The 21,813-nt window shown below is 43.1% G+C and overlaps 1 protein-coding gene across 1 annotated transcript; it reads left to right on the top strand.

Moving 5' to 3' along the window:
* The first annotated feature begins 1,317 nt into the window (after nt 1-1,317).
* gipc2 (GIPC PDZ domain containing family, member 2) lies at nt 1,318-19,392 on the top strand. The gene is made up of 6 exons (XM_064338150.1): nt 1,318-1,895; nt 10,389-10,574; nt 13,351-13,531; nt 16,953-17,065; nt 17,662-17,743; nt 18,183-19,392. Exons 1-6 carry the CDS (start codon nt 1,623-1,625, stop codon nt 18,332-18,334), a joined length of 987 nt encoding a protein of 328 aa, XP_064194220.1. The 5' UTR covers nt 1,318-1,622; the 3' UTR covers nt 18,335-19,392.
* Nucleotides 19,393-21,813: the final 2,421 nt, after the last annotated feature.

Below are 21,813 nucleotides of genomic sequence, written 5' to 3'. Positions count from 1 at the left end.
GTTGTTCTAGCACTGAGGGACCAGTGATGAAAATGAGGTACTTGCGTGATGAGCGATGGGTTGGATTAACAGACATAGCAGCTAGCAGTAAGAGGGCCAGAGGGGTCAGATGGCAGGCATGTAGTTGGTGCAGATGAGTGCACTATAAGCACCGAAGTCATTCAGAGGATGTCAGAGGTATATTAGTGGCCAATGGAGGTGAAGAAGAATGTTGGAAATTAATAATTTCCAAGTGCCAGTATTCCAGTGGCAGGGAATTGTGTTGTCAATGGTTACTTTAAAGTAGCTACTGTCTATTTGGGTTGCCGTGGTCTAATTGATTTAGCTGCATACAATCTCTGGAAAAAAGAGGATATTTGGCCTGTACGTATATAGCCTACATCCATTCAGGTTAATGTAAATTGACGCAACCGCTCACACCAGTGTAGCCCAGATGTACCACCAGGGGACGCCATATATTTCGTCATCAGAGTTTTTTAAGGGCAGTGTTACCTTGGAAACATCCACTCACTGAATCAGCGTCTTGCATATGCAGGCCTACCACTGTGAAGCTGTAGGGGGGATGTACTCGGATTTTTAAAAATGTTATTTAAAACAGTGACGCGTTGATTAAATAGGACTACTGCATGCATTTAGTTTAAAGAGCTTCGTCACTTTCAGGCTACTTGCATAACCATATTGTCATACGCACATGCTTAAAGATACTATGTGGTCGGTATCAAAGCTAAGTTGTCCACCCCCGAGAGAAATCATGTAGTCTAGTTAACATAGTATACAGATAGGTAGCCAACATAATCGTTGCACCGAATTTGTCACTGTCTGATTGTATACCGCGATTGAAATAAACTGCAATGTTTCCAAGCAAACCTACGCGACCCAACCGCGCACTGGAATCAGAACATACAGAATGTATTAGAAAACGTGAAATTGCCTGATTTCAGACTGGCATGGCACCAAACCGTTGTAAATGTAACAAAATATGTCTACAATAGCATAACCATTATGTCAGTGTCAATTACAAACTCGTGAAACTTCATATTGAACAGTAAGTATCCTGCGCAAAACTGCATTGCCTTTATAGAGTTATATATACTTGTTGTTTACATTTCATGCAATAGGACAATGTAAACCATACATACGGATAGCTCCTGTTGCTATAGAAGGTTAGATAGAATTATCAACAGAAAAAAACATGAACGCACATTGCTGAATCTCCACGGGAAGGGACAGGGCGGGGTCTGTCTGATATCACCTTAGACAGGTAAATACGTTTCTGCATGACGTATGTCAAACTCTCCATGGACTGTGCTTCCTACTGCGCCTGCGTTCCCACAATGTTGCAACAGTGTAGCTATTGTTTGCCAACCAGCGTACAGGAGTTTTCCGCAGATAGGGAAGAGGAAACAGCGCTCTTAACTCACCACCCACCTGTTGAATATTTAGAATTTTCTATTTGTAAGTGAGGGTTCAGCCTCTACCGAAGAACAAAGTCGAACCTGGAAAGAAACTTTGCACTAAGAAAAGGGAGTCTTGCAACAGGGTGTCGTTCAAATGTTTTAGCCGACAAAGTTCCTTTTTGAAAACTTTGCCTCGCGAGCGACGGATTTACCACAAGTTCAAAGATGCCTTTGGGACTTAGGAAAAAGAAGAGCAAGGCGAGGGAGAGCTCGAATTTGGTTGAAAACGAAGAGGTTGGGGGGCACGGCGTTGGAAGCGGTGCGAAGTCTGTGGTCAATGGAGCCGGACTGCCACCTCCGCCTGTCAATCTCCGACCCAAGCTGGTGTTTCACACGCAGCTAGCCCACGGTAGTCCCACCGGCAGGATCGAGGGCTTCGCAAATGTGAAAGAGCTCTACTCTAAAATAGCAGATGCTTTCAATTTGAGCGCGACGGAGGTATAGTATGCATTTACTTATCGCACATATGCTTTAAGTTAATGGTAGATTCCTTGTCGTAATTTATTAAATTGTGAATACATATTCTGGCTAAAAAGCAGTTATATTTTGTGGCGTACTGTAAATCGGAAAAAAAGCCCAACCGTCTTTGAAACAGTGCCTCGAGCATCAAGGTTGCGTAAGGTGCAACCTGCTGAGGCAAGTTACTCGATCCTAAATCACAGGCCACATTCATTTATCTCTATGAGAACCTGTGCGCTTTTATGTCGTTAGATTCGGTCGGTTTAGCTTAAATTCTGCGGTGAATGTGATGACTATTAAACTTTTAACTGTACAACTAAGAACTGGTTGCTTACAGACTGTACCACATTTATAAAAGCAGACTGGCGGAGGCGCAACAGGAGGAGACGTGTTTTAGTGGTGCAGACAGAAACATGTCAGCAGCACCTGTGGCTGAGAGATATGCATAATCTGCAATTCTCCCTACGTAACAGTGTTAAAATTATGGCTTTTTTGGTTAGATTGTACTTATGAGAAGAACTGTTGTAGGCTACTCCAGAATCCTCCATGTTTCGCTGACAACGTAGCCAAACTTTGAGGTGCCCATCATTATAAAACTGATATGTCGAAAGTCGTATTTCTCTTTGATCGTGGACTCCTAACATTTTCCTCTATTCGCTGGGGGAGATAAGGAAAACTTTACGAGCATGAGGCCCGATAAATAAGTGTGAGATCAAAGCTTTTGTCTGGTCCCAGACTGTATGACGTTTTTTTTCTTTTACAAAGACTTTCTGAGTGACAGTCCTTCTTTGTCTCGTGCAGCAGGATTAGATATGCGGGTCAAAGCGTTTCCTGAGTGGGGTGTATCAGCCGCAGAAACACGGGGGAGAGTCCACTGGTACAGTCTGATTACTGAAATGAAGAAGGGAGTTATCCAGAAACCAGTCCGTCAACTGCTGTACACTGAGTGTTGGTGAAATCATCACTGGCAGTGTTCAGTACTGTAAACACCGGGCCCTGCCCTTGTGTAACATGGTTTGCCATTTTGTGGAATTCTCTACAGAGAGGTGGGAGAGCAGTGGTGCATAATCGTGGATTGGCTACTGTGTTTTGCATATTTGTTTATTTCAGACTCAGAGAATGATATCTGTGTTTACAGGTATTTCCTGATTAATTTTACTGACCTACAAAGCCTAACTGCAGTAACTACGCAAAGGATAAAACTGAGAAAAATGGCTTTAAAGTATTTTAACTGGCCAGCTGTCATGGTTTTTGGGCATAAAAATTACCTCATGAATACATGTACAATTAGTCCAATATCACTTATATGCCTATAACCCATTTGGTTGGCCAGTTAAAATACTTTAAAGCCATTTTTCTCAGTTTTATCCTTTGCGTAGTTACTGCAGTTAGGCTTTGTAGGGCAGTTTAGTTGGGATATAATTGCTTCAGAGTCTGTATGGTTGGGAAAAATAAGTTTGCTGCCTTCTCACACACAAGGCTGATCCTTGTTTCCTGTAACTGTGTCCCCGTTTCTATCAAGAAATGGGATCATCATTCATTTTTTTTGAGGAATGGATTCAGTGACGTTAAGTTTATAAATGTAGTGAGAGGAAAAAGTCTATTCATCCACAAGAGGCTGACTTATTTCCTTAGCCTTTGGGGGCAGGAAATTGCGCAGAACAACCTATTTATTATGATGTATGCATATGTTTGCTTACATAATGCACCTCAAGCATGCATCCCAGCAACCCAGTTTCTATGCATACAAGATATGATAGTGTGGTTTCCATTGCCCGTGCTCTGTGCAATCTCATGCTACTTTGGGCACTACAGGGTATCGCTCAGTCTCTTCCTAAGGAGAGGGGACCTTTCCCAGTGACCCTCTGCCCATCCAGGAAGTCACATTCTGTCAGGTGGTCACAAAAGCAAAGTCAAAAGCAATCAGTCACAAGGCAGATGTTGGAGGGGAAAAAATCATCTTATGTTTGTGCATTCTCTAGTTTTTTTTTTTTTGGTTGGCAGCATAGTAATAAACAGAAACTGTCTGCAACTATTCATTTCTGTTTATGGCAGAAGCTTTTATGCACATGTATGTGAGGGCACTTGCATAACTTTTGTAAGTTTTACTTTTTGCATAAGTTTTACAGGGGAGTGTACTGTACGGCTGTTCTATATGGATTTTTTTATTGTATTTTCAGTGTAGGTAGATCTGGAGCCCCAGAACAAGATGATTACTTATGACTGGATTCATAACAAGCATGAAGAGAGTGTGTGTGTGTGTGTGTGTGTGTGTGTGTGTGTGTGTGTGTGTTTGTGTGCGTGTGGATGTGTGTGTGCGTGTGTTTGTGTTTGTGTGCGTGTGTGTGTGCGTGTGCGTGTGTTCGTGTGCGTGTGTGCGTGTGTGCGTGTGTGCGTGTGTGCGTGTGTGCGGGTGTGCGGGTGTGTGCTTGTGTGACCGTGTGCATGAGCATGTGTGTGCTTTTAGGATGGGCTCAGGGAAACTGTGCGTACAAAATGATTCACACCCTTGATAAAGATGAACAAAGCAAAGACTATAAATAATACAAGTACCAAGGTATTTAATTCTCTAGAGCAGAACATTACTACTACTTTAATGATGATTCAGTGCAATGAACCAGATTATAAATTTATGTCTAAAAGCAAGTCACAAATATTCACACCTGGTTTCAATACTCTCTCTCTCCCTTTACAAACATAACACTACATCTTTGTCTCTTGGGCAATTTTATTAATATAAATAAATGTTTCTTTCCCATTTTATGAGTATGGCTCATTACCTGGAGCATTTATATTATACAGCCGTCTTTGTCCGTCTTTACCAAGAGAGTGAATAATTTTTAGAGAGCACTGTAACTAAGATAGCGCCGTTTGTCTGTCGCTGATGTGTCTGCTGGCGTCTATACAAAGCAGATGTTACCGCAACAGCCTTTGCATGTCACATTCTGATCGTGGGTATTCATTTGTGAAGGTCTGCAGATTGTCATGTGAGCGCGTGGAACCGTGGAGCTATTTTACCGCTCAGGACAAAGTCTGCTAGCAGCAGCAACGGCAGCAGTGTTCGGCACAGGTGTGGCCGTGTGAGGCTCTGCCCAGTCAGGGTGCTGTTTTGTATAGTGACGTCCAGCCCACACATAATTTGCCCAAAGTTTGAATATTAAAACTGATTGCCATTGGGCAGATCTCTGTGCTCCTGGTCAAAGGTCACTTGTCACCCAGACTTGATTTTCATGATAAATATAAGAGACTGTTTCCATCCATCTTAGGGAATGTAACTGAACTGTTGCTAACAGACTTGGTTTTTCTATGTGTGTGCAATTACAATCACCTAATTTGAATTTAGACCTCCCCTGAAGTATAGTAGAAACTATATTAGCCGTATAGTCAAAATAAAATAATGAGGTTGCATAAATGGCTTAGTTTAGTCACAAGTATATGAACAGTGCCATTTACTATCACTTATATGGTATGCATGTTTCATTTTGAGTGTGCATTTTGCTAAATAAGATGTACAGTCTTATTATATACTATAGTTGCCTCAAAGTCTGTGCGTGTGTGTGCGTGTGCACACGTGCATGTATGCGTGTGTGTGCTTTAAATGTCAGCTGCACAGCAGGTCTTGGAAACATCACAAAGGAAAAACATCAAATGCACTGACTGGCTCAGAATGTTTACGGCTTAAATGGAAAGCAGCCTGACATACTTCCACCCCCCCCCTCCCCTCTCCTCCCCTCCCCCTAAAGCCTGGTGGTACACAGCTTTGCTCTGCGCTAATTGTTTTCAGCCGGGCCCCTGGTCCTGACTGTGTGCAGCATCCCCGGCTCACAGCAGACGCAGCACAGCTGACTCGGCTGAGACCCGCTGCTTTGTAACGGCACCGATCGAGCGGGCCTCGTTCGCCGAGCCGGGACAAAGGCCGTGTGAAGCCAGCCTTGTGAGTTTCTTCTGTTCCGATGGAGGAAAACAATTCGGCAGCGGTAATTGAGCCCTCCCAGCAGCTGCCCTGGGAGCGCAGGTACGGTCCCCCGTCCCGGGAGAAGCGCTCCGGGGGTACGGCCCCCCTGGGCTTTCCCTCGGGTGAAAAGCTACCCTGGGCACCATCTGACGAGCAAAGAGGACTCAATTATTCCTCACTACGCGCCACCGCGAGACTGCTGTGTACATATGTCATATGTTTATGTGAGGTTACCGTAATATGTTCATGTGATGTTACCGTGTGCTCGTGGCTGCTTTATAAATGCCCTGTGTTCAGGAATCCTCTCGTTTAACCTATCTGCCGGTTGTCTTTACTCTGGGCTCATTTTGCTCCATAGCCCCCGCTGTGCTGTGCTGTGCTGTGCTGTGTTTTGTCTTTGTGCCCCCCCGACCCCCAGGTTCAGTGTTCACACCTATCGCGGTATCACTCTGCTCTTTCTCAGTTTTTCACCAACATTTGCAGTGCCCTGCCACTTGTCCCTTTTCAAACATTGTTGTCATGCAGAGCGTAGAAGTGAAACGGCCAGTGGTGGATGAACTGTTGCCTTTGGCCAGCGCTCAGCAACGCACTTTCGCCCTGCCACATTATTTAGCAACAACACGATTAAGGTGGAGTGAGCGCACGCAAACTGGACATTTGAATGTAGTCTCAGCTGTGGCTCGTTGTGTCTACCTGGCCGTAGGAAAGCGCTTGGGCTTTTGGAACGCTACAGTTGACTGAGGTTGCCTGGGTGACCGTTTTTGAGCACTTGCTGTCGAGTTAACGATTGCTGTAGAGCACCTGACTTTGTCTCAACACAGTAACTAGCCTGCAGGGTGATGTCTTTTACAAAGTGCTTGGGGTTTCAGATTTACCATGAGTGTCTGTGTCTCCTCCTAGAAAAAAACAAGGGTTTGCTTTGGTTGTTTCTGGAAAATAACGGATAATTCAACAGGCCCTTATGCGTGTGTACCCAACAGCTTCTAGAAAATTCATTGCAAGTCCTGGAGCTGTACTAGTATCTAAAAGATCTAGCTACACAAAAGGGTTTGTTTATACATGCCTAGCCTGTTCTCAGCAGTCTCCTATTGCCTCTGAACCTGTGGTTTTGTCTGAGGTGTTTTCAGTTAGATGAAACTTCTTGAGGTTTTGTAGATTTTCACAGACCATCCCTCACAGACACTTTTCTGTTTAGAGTAGCAACTTCTATTTATGTCTGGATATGTGTTGAAAAGAGGCACCCCTTGTTACCAGTAAACAGCTGGTACAATGCTGTAGCCCACCCTAAAGATAGAACATGAGCAAAAGCATGTGTAATGTAACTATAATAATAAGTGGTTATTATTTGTTAGCTTAGCAGATACCCTTAACCAGGGCAAATTGCATCAGTCACATTTCGTTTATTATTCATTTATATAGCAGGATATTTCCTATTGCAGCTGAGGTTAAGTGCTTGCTCAAGGATATAATGCCTATAATACCACAATGTTACAGTGCCACAGAATTCACTTTAGAAGACATCTTCTTTGTCTGAATTTAGATGACTATGTAGAAAATAATGCCACAGTTGTACCCCACAGTATTAGAGCTATCAGTTTTTCCCCCAAGTTAATGATTAGGGTAATAGTATTCAGTGTGAACAGTCCTCATTTTAGTGGTTTCTTTCAGACGTAATGGGTTTTGGTTGGTAACTGATTACATTACTGGCTTAATCTTCAATGAAAAAATGTTTAGTTGATTAATAAGGAGGAGACTTTGTACTTTGATCAAAATGACCATGTTCCAGTTATCAGATATTATATGCTGGTATTAGATAGTTTGTGACTGAACACTGATGTCACATTCTTCACCCTATACAGCCGTGCGCTGTTACGTCTTTGAACCCGGTACAAAGTGCAGCGTACAGGTGCCATAGAATGCACTAAAACCTGCATTCACTTGCTGAATGAACAGCTTTCTTTGACTCTGGAAAACACACCACGTTGCTCGGTATAAAAAAATAAAAAAACAAAAAAAAACGCACCAAGACCATTGAAAGCTCGGCCTATAATTAGACAGTGAGAGTACAAATTCACACAAGAACGGTTTCCTGATTCGTGGACCGCAGGTGGTGCAGTAGCAGGAGCGCGTAGGAGTGGCGGCGTCGGGAGCCGGGCCAGCGGATGTGGGAGGCGTTTGTGCGCTTGGAGGAAGTACTGTGCGGAGAGGCGTCATGAGTTATTTTAGTGGGGGGGTGGGGTGGGGGGGGTGGTTGGGAAGGGGGGTGTGTGTGTGATCCGGTTGCATCACGGTAGCGGCAGGTAGGCGTTTTTCTTCATACCAAGCGGGGCAGCTCCGGTCTGCTTTTCCACGGAGTGTGGGTTACGAGAGGCATCCGCTCTGACGCCGGCTGCCACACACCCCCCCCCCCCCCCTCACCCTCACCCCCGCCCCCACCCCGGGCTGTTAATCCAGACCTTTATACAAGCTCCCGTAACCAGGGGCAACGCGCCTATGCGCGTCAGCTGATGTGTGCTCAGGGCCTGTGGCGCACAAAAGGAGCGCGGTGGACAAGCGGGGCGGTCTGGGTGGCGGCCTCGCGCCTCTCCACCGGCTCCCCTTTCGGCTTTTCAGCTCGCCGCTGCCGCCGCCGCGCTCTCTGCCAGCCGAGCCCCGGGTATTTTTGGTGGGGGGGGAGCTGTAAACTGAGCACAGGCGCTACAGAGCTATACATGTCTCCAGATTAGTTCCTAAGTAAATAGCGCTCCGGTTCAGGCCTTACTTGGTACCCCAGTGATGTGGCGTGAAGTAACTGCCTGAGTTTGAAGGGTCCCACCCGGGAGGACCCGTGATTGGCCGAGCCTCTGGGATCCGGGTGTGAATGTGGCGGCCATGTTATGTTCCTGCCAATCATTTTCCCCCTTTCATGGGGCAGGGGAGGGGAGGAGGGGGGGAGAGAAACTTCTAGAAAAGCTCTGGGCATTCAGACGGCAGATATACCCATTTCAGATGGAAGCTAACAGTTGAATCTCTGGTACAGTAACACTTTGTTCCCCCAGTAGCCAGATACGATCTTTCTCTCTTTGTGTGTCCAAATGTTGTGCAAATACCATTATAAATATTTATTCACAGCCATAAATCCACTATCGCTGACTCACTGAGTGAGGCTAAATGGTGCAAATATAAGACTAGCGTCATCATCACTGAGTTACAAACGAGATGTTTATCTTTTGTCAATTATGAAAGGAATACACCAAAATATAAGTCTTATATTTAGACTTTAAATCTTATTTCTATTACTTTTTTTATTTTTACTAAATAAGTCAAACAGATTGCCAATGAGGTGAGACAGTTTGACTCATTTCAAGAATGGGGAAGGCTATTTCACAAGTAAACAGTTAACTTTAAACTAACTGACCTTTTCTACCTGAGAGTAGAAAAATAGTGGGAAAAAATATATATTTTTAAGTGTCATTACAAGATTAAAACACTTCTTAAGACAGACTTTTCTTGCAGGGTAAAAAAGAATTTTGTGTTCTCTGAGTGGGGAAAATCCCTGCAGGAGTAGATTGTCTAATATGCTTTGAACAGTTTTTCCCATGTTTATAAAAAAATTATAAACAGCTGAAATCTAGAACGCAAACTGTGGAACTAATTTAAGACTGAAAGCGATTAGATCGTGGTCATGATCAAGTCTCAGCTATCAATGGCATTTGGCATTTAAATTTTAAATAAATTTACCGGAGGAGAATAGCTGTCCTTTTTTTTTAACCTTTAAGTCAGAGATGGAGATTGTCTGTACCAATACTGGTCAGCTCCACTGTCCCAGCGGTCTTCACAAAACTATCCTTCTCATTTTCCCCATTCTTTCCCCTGCGCGGTCAGTGCGCAGATAAGGTTCAAACCAAACAAAACCCATGGAATACAATAACGGGAGGGAAGGGAACCTGCTTTTATTGTGTTTACAGAAAGGCCGGTCCAATATTTTTGATGGCTAAGACCGAGGACAGGGTATTGTTAGTGCAAAATGTGCTGTCACTCCAGTTTTGAACTGTGATAACATGTAGTAATGTTTGAATTTGCCTGTGATTCTCATTGATCTTTTTTATCAAGGTTAGCTGCTAGCTGGTGTTAAGAACATATTTCTGTTTTGCTGTAAACCTTTTGGTTGAGCTACCTGATATTATCTTGTGTTCTTCAAAGCTAATCATGATGGTTTCAATGTAAGTTCTGATACTTTTTGGTAATACTATTTCTACTACTTCTGGTAATACTATCTGATGTTAAATATGTTATTGTGTTTTTTAAAAAGGTCATTTCTTGAATGTTAATATGTATCTCTAAATAGTAATTTTCTTATCTTACTGACGTGCGGTGCACAGTAGCAAAAGCATCTCATAATTGTGTCCAATAATGCTAAAATGGCCTTGGCTAAACAAAACGCAAATGTGGCTTTTTCCTGGATGATCTGTGTTTCCGCAGAAGCTTAATATTGTCCCTGAATTAAATCACGCTCATTCTTTTTTTTTTGGGATCAGATTCTCTTCTGCACCCTGAACACTCACAAGATCGACATGGAGAAGCTCCTGGGGGGGCAGATAGGCCTGGAGGACTTCATCTTTGCCCACGTCAAGGGGCTGAAGAAGGAGGTGGAGGTCTTCAAGGCCGAAGACGCCCTGGGGCTCACCATCACAGACAATGGAGTGGGATACGCATTCATAAAGGTACGCTGGGCTGAGGGTGGCCCACTGTCCCAAACAAGCTGGGACATCCCGTATTTCAGTAAAAAATGGTTTGTCTTTTATCCCGTAATATAACACTTTGGTGAATGACTTTGCACTTTCAAGTTGTTTCATGGTTGTTATTCCCTGCTCATATAATTAATTTGTCAAAAAAATGCATTAAATGTTTGTAAAACAATAACATTACACAAATGATGGTGACAAGTCCAGCAGCACCCCCATCCCAATGCATGATACACCTCCTATAAGAGTTTTGTTTGGTACTCAATAAGTATTGAAATAGACCCGGAAATATTCTGTGCAGCAAAGGCCGCTTAGTCATCGGGACACTGTAAAAAAAAAAAAAACAGCTCAACGGCGCCCTCTGGGTGCCAGTAGGAGCAGCACTCCTGATGATCAGTTTTCTCCCATCACAGAAATAAAACAGGAAGGCTTGGTGAGAAAGCTAGAAGTGGGCTTAAGTAAATCATACATATTCAAAGGTAGGAAACCACACAGGCTGCTCAACCCCATTTCAGAAAAGAAATCTGAATTGTAAATTTTTCTCAAGAGTTGTGCATTAAAAATGCATTGAAGCCATTGAAGCATGTGTGGTTTTAATTGCACACACTTTTTTTGTTAAGCACATTGGATTTTGTGGGGGGAAGGTAAAAGATGGACTAATTACCTACACGGAGATCTGTAATTGTAGAGTCCTTCTGTGTCTTCAGTTGCAAGGATTTCTGCTATTGTACATGTTTGGCGTATGCAGTGTGCCAGACCAAGGAAAGTAAGTTAAATATAACATTTAATTAATCGAGCTTTGGTTTGCAATTGACTGCCTGTTGGAATTACAAACATAAAAATCTACTTTAACTGGAAATGTAATGCACAGAAAGTACCTGTATTTTGTTATTAATAGATCCTATATAATACGTCTTTTGTTTAAATAACAACATATAGTTAAAGCTGGAACCAGTGCTTTGATGAATGCATTCACTTGCATTAAACCATATATGGAGTTATCAATCTGTTGTGAAAGGACAGATAAATTAGATCTCATTCTTTTTTTTCTTCCAAAATTACTGGTATTCAGAATAAGGATTCAAATGTAGTAGAATAAAAATCACAACCAATCTCTCCCTTACACCAACAAGTGTTCTCAGCTGAATATAAAAGACCACACTATTAATTTTGCACCCTTATCAAAACCTGCTTCCGCATATTAGTGCCACACAAACAGCACTGAAGGGTTTTGCACTGCCAGCCATAATGTTTATTGAATGACCCGGGATCCTAGTGGCTCTCTTATCAGGGGTACCAAAACCTTTCCACTGAAGGGCTATTTACAAACTCACCTTCCTGACACACATCATAAATGGTTCAGTGGGATCTCTTGCTGTGATTTATGGTCTTGCCGGCTAACTGGCCGATGTTTGTTGTCAGATTGCCGAGAGTATTGTCAGTGAAGATGAGCCATTAATGGATAATGGACGTCTAATTACTGTTTGTGGTTAGCTTGCTAAGCAGCTAGGTGATCATTGAGTGTGAATTTATGCTCTGTTAGGTTATCTTACTGTGGGAAAAGTAATTTGATAAGTTTATTTATGTGTGGGGCCTGAAGTTGCGTGTTGGACTTCATATACTCACACACTGCACAGTTCAGTGGTTTGCTTAATTTGCTTCCTTACATTATATTTCAGCTCATTTCTTTTTTTGTCGTTAATGTATTTAAACACGTATATATCCACACATGCATCACCTGCCTTCACGCACGCTTAGTTTCTCTTTCAGTTCGCTCTCTTGTTCTCTCACTGATATATTTAAACACTTAGAAAATGTGAAGGGACTCTGCCCTTATGGTTAATTTACATAAACCAATTAAAAGATAAAAGTTCCATTTCACCAGCGGCGATCATTTGCCCTCGATGAAATTAAACGACCTCAGTGATCTCTCAGCGCATCCCTGTTTCACCAACACTTATCTTCTTGCGGCTCTCATCATGTTCAGCTGTTTCACCAGCGGGTGGCGCTGGCCACCAAGCTCACACACATTGTTCTTTCCTGGCGTACAATCAGAATCTAGTATTCAGAAAGGACTGGCTTTGGCTCTATCACAGCATATTGAGTGGAGTGGGGACAGGCGTTTGACTGAATCGCTTCCAAATGCTGCAAGTGGCAATATCATTTTGTTTGTTACTTGAGTTTATTGTTAATTGACCAGGGACCATGCACAATTGAAATGAAATTGCACCAGATTATCAAATAATTTCATCTGCAGGGGAGTTGAACATGGAGTAAATGTGATTCCTTTACAGGTTAACACTGAATTTATGTTCATTCCGTCAGCAATGGCTTCATATTTTCAATGACAGAAGGAAGTTCAATTAGCAAAACTGGGTCAAATATTTAGCAGCGGTTCTGTTACGCAGAGAAGGCCAGGACGAGCGGTTGCACACTCTGGATTTGACCTCTAAAATGTTGCTCAATGTTTAGTTTTGAATTTCAGCTATCCAAAGAGGCTTGAGCTCTCCAAAAAAGGGCTTGCCTTAAGCTGTTAAGATCTAGATGGAAGTGAAGCTAAAGCAATGCCAGGGGCTGTGGTTCATGTTATCACCCACAACCGCTCCAGGGGTCAAGCCGCTGTGGTAGGAACTTGGTCACATGACCGCGGGCTACACGGGGAACGCGTTTCTTTTGCCAGCTCGTGTCCACGAGCTCAGCTCAGCTGAACGCGCCGCCCCCTCATCCCGCTCTCTCTCTGCTTTTCCTGTCGCAGCGGATCAAGGAGGGGAGCGTGGTGGACTCTGTGAAGGTCATCTCCGTGGGCGACCACATAGAGTGCATCAACGGGAGGAACATCGTGGGGAGCCGGCACTACGAGGTGGCCCGCATGCTGAAGGAGCTGCCCAAGGACCAGGCCTTCACCCTCAAGCTGGTGGAGCCCATGAAGGCCTTCGGTGAGTGGGACCCGCGCGCTGTTAATGGCGGGTTCAGGCCGGGAACGCCACTGGCAAGGGGCTGATCTTCCCAGACAGGACCCGTTGCTCTGTTGTCCTCTCGTTCTTAGTTTAAAACAATGAAAATATAAATAATCTCAGCGATGAGCGCTCCATGTGTGGTGTTGCATACTGATGGGCGAGCAAGCCCGCTTGGCATCATGATTTAGTTGAGCGATGGCTGATTATAATGGTTCTGAACGCTGGCGACAACTAAAATCGGAGTCGCGCTGCTGGTGAATATTCATAAGCACCTGCCTTCCCCAGATCTCTTTATGGCCTGTGTATTACAGACACTGCACGTCCATAGCAGCATACGGGGAGACAGACCGATTACTCAAATCAGAGAGCCGAGCACCTGATGCTGCGAGACTTCACGGGCACCACAAAGGGAAAAAGCTACCAAGCGCTACCGCCATAACCCCCCCCCCCCCCAATGACTAACAGGAAAAGAACACATAATAGCACATGAATTGTCCTCCCGTGAAGTAGTTCACCCTGAATCAGCTTCAGTCATAGCAGTCTGGATCAGGGTTAGCACTGGAGAAACTGATCCCAGAACAGCCCGGTGGTGTTTTGGAAAGCCGCGTACGAAAAGTCTGTGCATCCACATGGGAGGAATATTCTGGAGGCAGGAGGAGGTTTAAAGATGTTCCATTCACGCCCAACCAGAGAGTGCCATAAACCCACATACTTCTGATGCTAGACTGTGCACTCCAGGAAAAAAAAAAAAAACTGATTTATATCGCTGATTTAAATCAAGTTAGTTACGCAAGCAGTGATGTTCAACACATGGGGCTGTGTCTCCTCCGGTATCATTTTTTGGCCGGTTTCTTTTAGATGGCTATGCATCTTGCTGTCAGTGGGCTTACCGTGTCATAACTGACTTTTTAATGCACTGTAAATGGAGTCATACAGAACCATCTGGAAGCCTCCATATTCGCAACACATGCAGCTGTTACCCAGGCTCCCTTTGAACGCCTTTTTATAGCCCTGCCGCGCTTGGTTTCGTAATCCTCTCGTAGTCCCGACCAGCGAAAGTCCAGTTTCCGTGACGCCGAGGTAGAAGATTTATAAACCCGCCATTTGCTTGTCACCTGCTCATTGGCTGCGCCCTAAATAAAAGTTTCCCTTTTTAAAATGCTTTCCGTTGTACTAGGACTGATGCGTCACACTCAATCCGCATCCGATGTGCCTTGTGCGGCAGACACATGCTGTGACTAGCTGTGCGGTGGGAGCGATGAGCAAGGCTCCAACCCTGGCAGCGAACGCAATACCCTCCTGTGAAGAACAAACTCCTACCTTATTTTTAAGTCCACAGTCATTTCCCATTCTGTCCCATTACACACACACCAAGCCCGTTGCACTTGATGGAGTTTTACATTATTCAGAGCCATATCTGCTAGTCTGGAGTTGTTAAAAGTGCACATTATCTTGGGTTTAAGCATAACACCAAGGTGTGGGGGTGTATACAGGGGCAAAAAGTACAATAGATATAATTAGGGAAAGAGACCTCTGCTGGTGCTGTCTGAATGTGATTGGTTTCTAACTGCTGCCTGTTGGCTACAGATAAGGAAGCAGAGTGGAGTGGACTGGACTGGAGATATGTGAGGACATCAGCTATACTATTCAGCTTTATGCCCCCCCCCCCCCCGTTATGGGCTAAGTTTTGAAAGTGTAATACTCAGAACTATATTAGGCTCTGTAGATTATCAGTTTCAGATTTGCTTCTTTGGAGTTGTAGTCTGCATTTATAAGTGGTTTTTTCTGCAATGCCATTTCCATCTAAGCTCTTTGGCCACCGTCATCACTTTTGATAATGACCTAGTGTGGGACGAGCTGTTCTCTAATATTGCTGAAATTCGTGTACATTAATCTGAACCATTACTCATCTACTTCTTCATAGAAGTCATATATCTGCAGCTGCGGGAATTTCTCTTTTTTTCCTCATTATTATGACAAAGTAAGGTCTTTCAGATAAAAAGACTTGCTTATAGATTAGGTAGCACTGTCTAAATAATATGGAAAGGTAAAAAAGTTTTTGCTGGAATTTCCTCTATTGCTTTTTATCTGGAAAGATACCATACAATTAAAGCACAATAAACAATCCAGTGGCATTAGTTGATGCAAGTTTTTCATAGTACCACTGTACTATGTACTGTACTTGTACCAGCATCCATTCAATAGGGGTATTGCTAAGTTTTCTGTTGGATATTTCAAGCAGCTTTTGAGTGCATCCCTGGCTGTAATGTCTGCTTGAGTGGGGAACTCTCTTGCCTTCTTATCTTACTTAACTCACTCGCTTGCACTTGGAGGGTCTCTTCACTGCACTGAAGAGCATAAATTGTCCAATCTGCTGTGTCAAGGTCCAGAAAGAGACAAATTACAATGAAATGAAATCCCCTCCAGCCGAGCCTTTGTGCCGCCGGCAGCAGTCCTCCGAGCTGTAATAACGGCTCGCTTGATTCGTCGGTGAACCCGCGGTCTCTGAGCGCGCGAGTGGGGAGAGCTGTCGTGCGGGAGACTACCGCGACCGCAACCAAGCCCCAAATAAGGCCGCACACCTTCAAACCAAAGGCGGCACGGGCATCTTCACATCCTCCTTGTTGGCTTCACTCACCATCTCCCAGATTACCTTAAAGCCGCCTCTATTGGCTCTGAGGTAAAATGGCTCCTTACCGGGGCTGGCATCGCGGTCACGGTGTCCCGCGAAAGTGAGCACTCAGCACACTGTCATTACCTGCAGGGGAATCGGGGCCCATTTTGCAATCGATGCCCTGGGGTGAGAAAATCTGATGGACGTTCTGTGCTTTCTGCCTGCTGAGTAAAATGGCTTCTGAAAGAAAGTTTGGCTCATGCTTGCCCATGCAGTGGCCTGAGATTTAATGAAACTGCAAGGCACGTTTGTGCTTACATATTCATAATGCAGTTTTTCCCACATTCTCACACAGTATTTTTGTTAGCCACATTTGTGGCAATATTGAAATGTTGAGAATCGATGCTTAAATCCAATAACAATGTACTATAGCAGAGTGGTTCCCAAACCTATCCTCGAACAGCCACAGCCAGATCCAGGTATTTGATCAAGGGCTTCATTTGTTGTATCAGGCGTGCTGGAGATGGAACACAACAAATACCTGGATCCCGCTGGGCTTACCCAAGGAGAGGATTGAAAACACTGCCACAGCAGACAGGTTATAAGCCCGAGTGCTGGTGTGAGGGGAAAAAAAGAGATTAAGGCAATTGGCAGTCATGATGGGGATTCTGTACATTTTCATACTTCTTACGAAGCAGACGAGTAGATGTGCATTGTAGCGCTTTCCTCCTCTATGAGTATTTATGCACTTATGCGGAGCCTAATTATCGCTGCTTTGATTGACAGATATGCTTGAGCCGAGGTCAAGGGGCACGAAGCCTGGCGGAGAGGGCAAAATCGGCACTGGCCGGGGAACGCTGAGACTGCGCTCGAAAGGCCCGGCAACCGTTGAGGAAATGGTGAGGAAACCCGCGAACCGCACCTCACTGCTGAGACAGCGCCTTTTACACAGACATCAGAGATCCCGTGAAATTAAGCAATGCCTCGTGAAGTCATGGGAATTTAGAATTCAGGCACAACGTTTGCATGATAGGAATTCAATGTTTTATTTTCAGATGGGTGTCACGAACGGCACAAGTACAGACGTGCTTTTGTGCCTGTGAGGGGTATTTGTGAATTCCCTTTATTTGTGCCTGACTGGCAGGTCAGAAAGATGTGTTTTTATTGTTCGTTCTGCTTGGAGGAGCACAAATTCAGACGAAAAACAATTCCGTTTTATTCCTGTCACTACATGATGCCCTGCAATAGATTGGCGGCCTGTCCAGGGTGCATTCCTGCCTCTCGCCCCAATGCATGCTGGGGTAGACTCCAGCACCACCCGCGACCCTGCCCAGGATAAGCGGGTATAGATAATGGATGGATGGATGGATGGATCACTACACAACCATGCTCCTGCATACCCTGGGCTGAGTTGTGAAGACTAGCAGTGACACGGCTGTTGTGTTATGGTGAATTTTTACTGAATGTTGTATTCATGAAGCTTCAATTTTTACAGCCAACCGAATTTGAAGAAAAAGCCGTCAAGAAGGTGGATGATCTTCTAGAGAGCTACATGGGAATCCGTGATATGGAACTAGGTGGGTAGAGCTCAGTGCCACGTGAGAAGTCACTAGCATTTGGCAGTTCATTAAATACAACCTGCACCATCAACACAGCCTCCAAGTCTGCCATGAATATTCCTGTCATTTTTACTGCTTAGATAATGTGACATGTGACCATAGAGTTATCTATAGGAGAAGGTTTGGATGATCCGTTTGCTTTGGTGCCATTGCTCTGCCCGTATTAGCTCTGATTCATTCAGCTAGTGATGGGAGATTGAGAGCAAATTCCTTCCATTGGTTCAAGCCAGTCAGTTATTGGCAGCTCTGTGTAGCTCCACCCAGTATAGAGTTCATGAATCCTCAGTGTCACAAATAGCTTCCCTCTGGACACCCCTTCCCTGTAATTCCCCCCCCCCATTTACCTGAGCCCTTTACCTTCATAAAGCTCCACCTCTTTCTTCCCCCCATCTTTCAGCTGCCACCATGGTGGAGGTGGGCAAGGACAAGATGAACCCGGACGAGTTCGCCATGGCTTTGGACGAAGCCCTGGGGGACTTCGCTTTCCCGGACGAGTTCGTCTTCGACGTCTGGGGGGCCATCGGAGACGCGAAGCAGGGGCGATTCTAACCCCCCTCAGGGGGGGAACAGTCACTCCCTTAAGCGTAACGGACAGAGAGCGGCCTTTAGGGGCCGCTTTTTGTATCGCACACTTTAAAGCTTGTAGTGTCAGTTCTGCAATGTCACGACAGGAATTTTAAGGTACAAATGTGTTTAGTTTTTTTTTTTTTTTTGGTTATTTCTTTTTTCTCATACTGGTACCAGCTGACTTGAGCTGGTCACCGAAAGTACTGCTTCTCTGCTTTCATACCCTATATCCACTTTTTATTATTATTTTTTAAATTTCTTTTAATTGGCATATATTTTCAGAAAGCTCTCATTGTATTTGCATTAGACCCAAGACTGAATTCCTAAGTCTTCAAAGCACACGAAAGCTCATCGACAGTTTCTCTGCTGTCAAAACCGGATCATCAGCATTAAGAGCTGTCCAGGCTTTCTCCCTCAGAGGGGATAGCTCTGTTACTTTAGTAGATGATTTAGCCTTTGTTCTGTCTTCTTCATTTAGGTATGATCGATGTGTGATGAACTAGAGTTCAGTCACACACAAAAAAAAAAACATTTTTTAAAATTTTATGCCAAGCCTGGTTGACCAGGCTATGAGATTGACTAGGAGAGGACAAGGATAGAAAGGTGAAATGGATTGTTCAGGAATTCTCTTGTCTCGCAGCTTGCCTTAATTTGATGGGTGCTGTTGTCGCTTTGTGGAGCCAGCTTTGAATATTGTGAAATATTCCATCTAGAACATTCCTCAACAATTATGGTGTATTTGCCATATTTAAGTAAAACACTGGCTATGTGATTATATGACTCTCACTAAGTTCATTTGTTTTATATGGGAATCCTAATTAGTGAGAGGTAATGGCACATGTATAATTTTAGATAACATTCTTCTTATTTTTATTTTAGATGTCTCCTGTACAGATTTCTTATATAGAATTATGCCGTGATAGACTATTTGTTTTCTTAAATTATTTGTTTGATGAATGGTTTTGTGTTTTAAACTGGAACATATTTCTATGATGTCAAACCTTGACTTTAGAATGAATAAAGGTAATCGATTTTTCTTACATTATTTTATTGGCTTTCTACAAACAGGGTCGATGTTCTGTCACAAGTGAATTGATATTATTTAGTTAGTTCATTTAAGTATCAAGGGCAAAATAAAGTCTAAAGTGTGTGGAATCAGTACTTCCAGTGAAGCCCCAATTGCCTCTTTATTGATAGAGGAGATTACTGTGCACTAGATGAGAATACTTGATGTCCAATCTTTTACCTGCTTATTATGCATTGCATTTTACAATCAGTGAAGTATGATTACTTGATAGAAATGAGTTAAGGGGGGTAAGAGTCTACTAAACAACTAAAAATAACTAAATGATGCTGTTTCATATTATGGGATTAGAATAATGGAATTGGTTTGAAATTGAACTGAAGGGTCTCATCAAGAGGAGGAACTTAGCCCTCATTTTACCTACCCCCTCCCCCCTCCAAAATGTTGTTTTCCTGCTTTGGTTTATCTTATAATGGGTATTAAATATTCATTGTGAACAATGAACTATATTTAATTTGGATGCTCATTCTCAACAGCGAATTAAATCAGCTTCTAAAGCACCCTTATTTATTTATCAGACTTTGGTCAAGTTATTACCTGGAAAAACTGCGACCAGTAACCATCTTACAGATTACAACCCATTTTAAAAGAAACATCCATTTGTATCAAATGTTCTGAAAATTAATTTTATTAGATTATACCTGCTTAATAGATTTTATGGGAAATTATCTGGGTTCTGCTGGGGTGATTGCAAAATTTACCAGTATTCAAAGAGTTGAAATGTTGATATTTCAAATATATTTTTTATTTTTACAGAAAAATAACAGTTACTACAGTCTTATTGACAGAAACTGCATAACGTGCACAATTACCCCCACACTTCATACTCCTTTGAGATAATCTAGCTGAATGTGTTTTTATAAATCAAAAGTACAAAAAATTTGTAAGAGACCATTTATTAATGGTTAAGCTTTTCCCTAAAGTAAAAAGGGTATGTATGTTCCTGGATATAATCAATATTCAATCAAAACCATGTATGACAAAAGGTATCATTTTATCTATCATTCAAATGCAGCACTTTACTTAAGTATTACCTGGGGTGTTACTTTCCAGTTTCCATTACCATAACATTTTCATATATTTACGAGTGTGTTTGATATGACGTGACATGAATAATGCGATCAATACACCTGGCTTTAACAGATAGATCCTGTTTGCTGTATTAAACTGCATTTCTGATGCCTGTAAAATGTTCAGTGTGACTGACACAAAAACAGGAATTACATCAGCACAAGAGGAGCAAGCGAGAAGCTGTTCGCAACAGAACATCACTGTCGGGTGCATTCGAAATGGGGTCAGTCTGGATGCCGTGTTGGTAAAGTTGTGCGTTTCCCATGACTGATGAAAATGATCTTTCTTACACCTCCATAAGTTCTTGAATTTGTTCTGTTCCTCCAATGCATTTTCTTCTGAAGCTAAAAAGCAATGCAACCCCTACTTTTACGGTTGTTGAATCATTGCCATCAAGAAAATACGAGACAATTTCCAGGGAGGAAGTGATGCATATCACTGTCCCAGCAACATACCATATAATCTTCTTAATTACAGGAAGGCTTAGAAGCAAAAGAAAATTCCTTTTCTAAGGAAGGAAGGAACATTCATTTAAAAAATGGTATTCACTTTAGTTTGCTGGGTAAATGCACTAATGAGATGCAGTCGTTGTAACAGCCTGCATTTTACAAAAACATCAAACATCAAACAGGAGACTGGGAATCATTGAACTGTCACAATATTTTCACGGTTTGCAGTCTCAGATGAAACTTTTGTAAACAGAGTTAACATTTCATGATAATGCTTATGAAGTTCCAATCAACACCTGCCTGAGTGTAGGGCAGATGTTTCAATATGGATGGTAAGAACAAAGTCTGCGTTCATGAAACAAACCATCCGATTAAACATTTAGAATATTCCTCTATCATATTTTAGTTATTAGGGGCCAAGCACTGAAGGTGCAGGGCACCTATTGTAATTGTTAGTATTATTATTATTTCTGCAATGCGAGTCTATGGCAGCCCATAGAACCCATTGGTGGTTTTTTATGAAATTTGGCACATTGATAAAGGACAGTCCAATATATCCAGGCATCGCATTGTTTCCCCTGAATTGAATCCTTGGGTCATGCCGATGCCAATGCACCATTGTTAAAACGCGTCATAATAGATTTTCCGCCATTTTGAATTATTCTAAAAACCTACTTTTGCGAACTAGTCCTAGGGCGTTGATCCGATCACCACCAAATTCGGTACGTATGATCTACAGATGGTGCTGACCAAAAGCTATTCACAGAATTTTGCTAAATCTATTTGTATGGCCACAATGAGCCAATGAATATTGAGAAGGGCGTGGCTTGTAACATGAAGGGGTGTAAATTCTGAAC

Source organism: Anguilla rostrata, chromosome 6 (genome assembly GCF_018555375.3).
Source record: "Anguilla rostrata isolate EN2019 chromosome 6, ASM1855537v3, whole genome shotgun sequence".
Taxonomy (NCBI): domain Eukaryota; kingdom Metazoa; phylum Chordata; class Actinopteri; order Anguilliformes; family Anguillidae; genus Anguilla; species Anguilla rostrata.
Note: the sequence above shows the minus strand (reverse complement) of the source record. Positions and strands in the feature narration are given on the sequence as shown.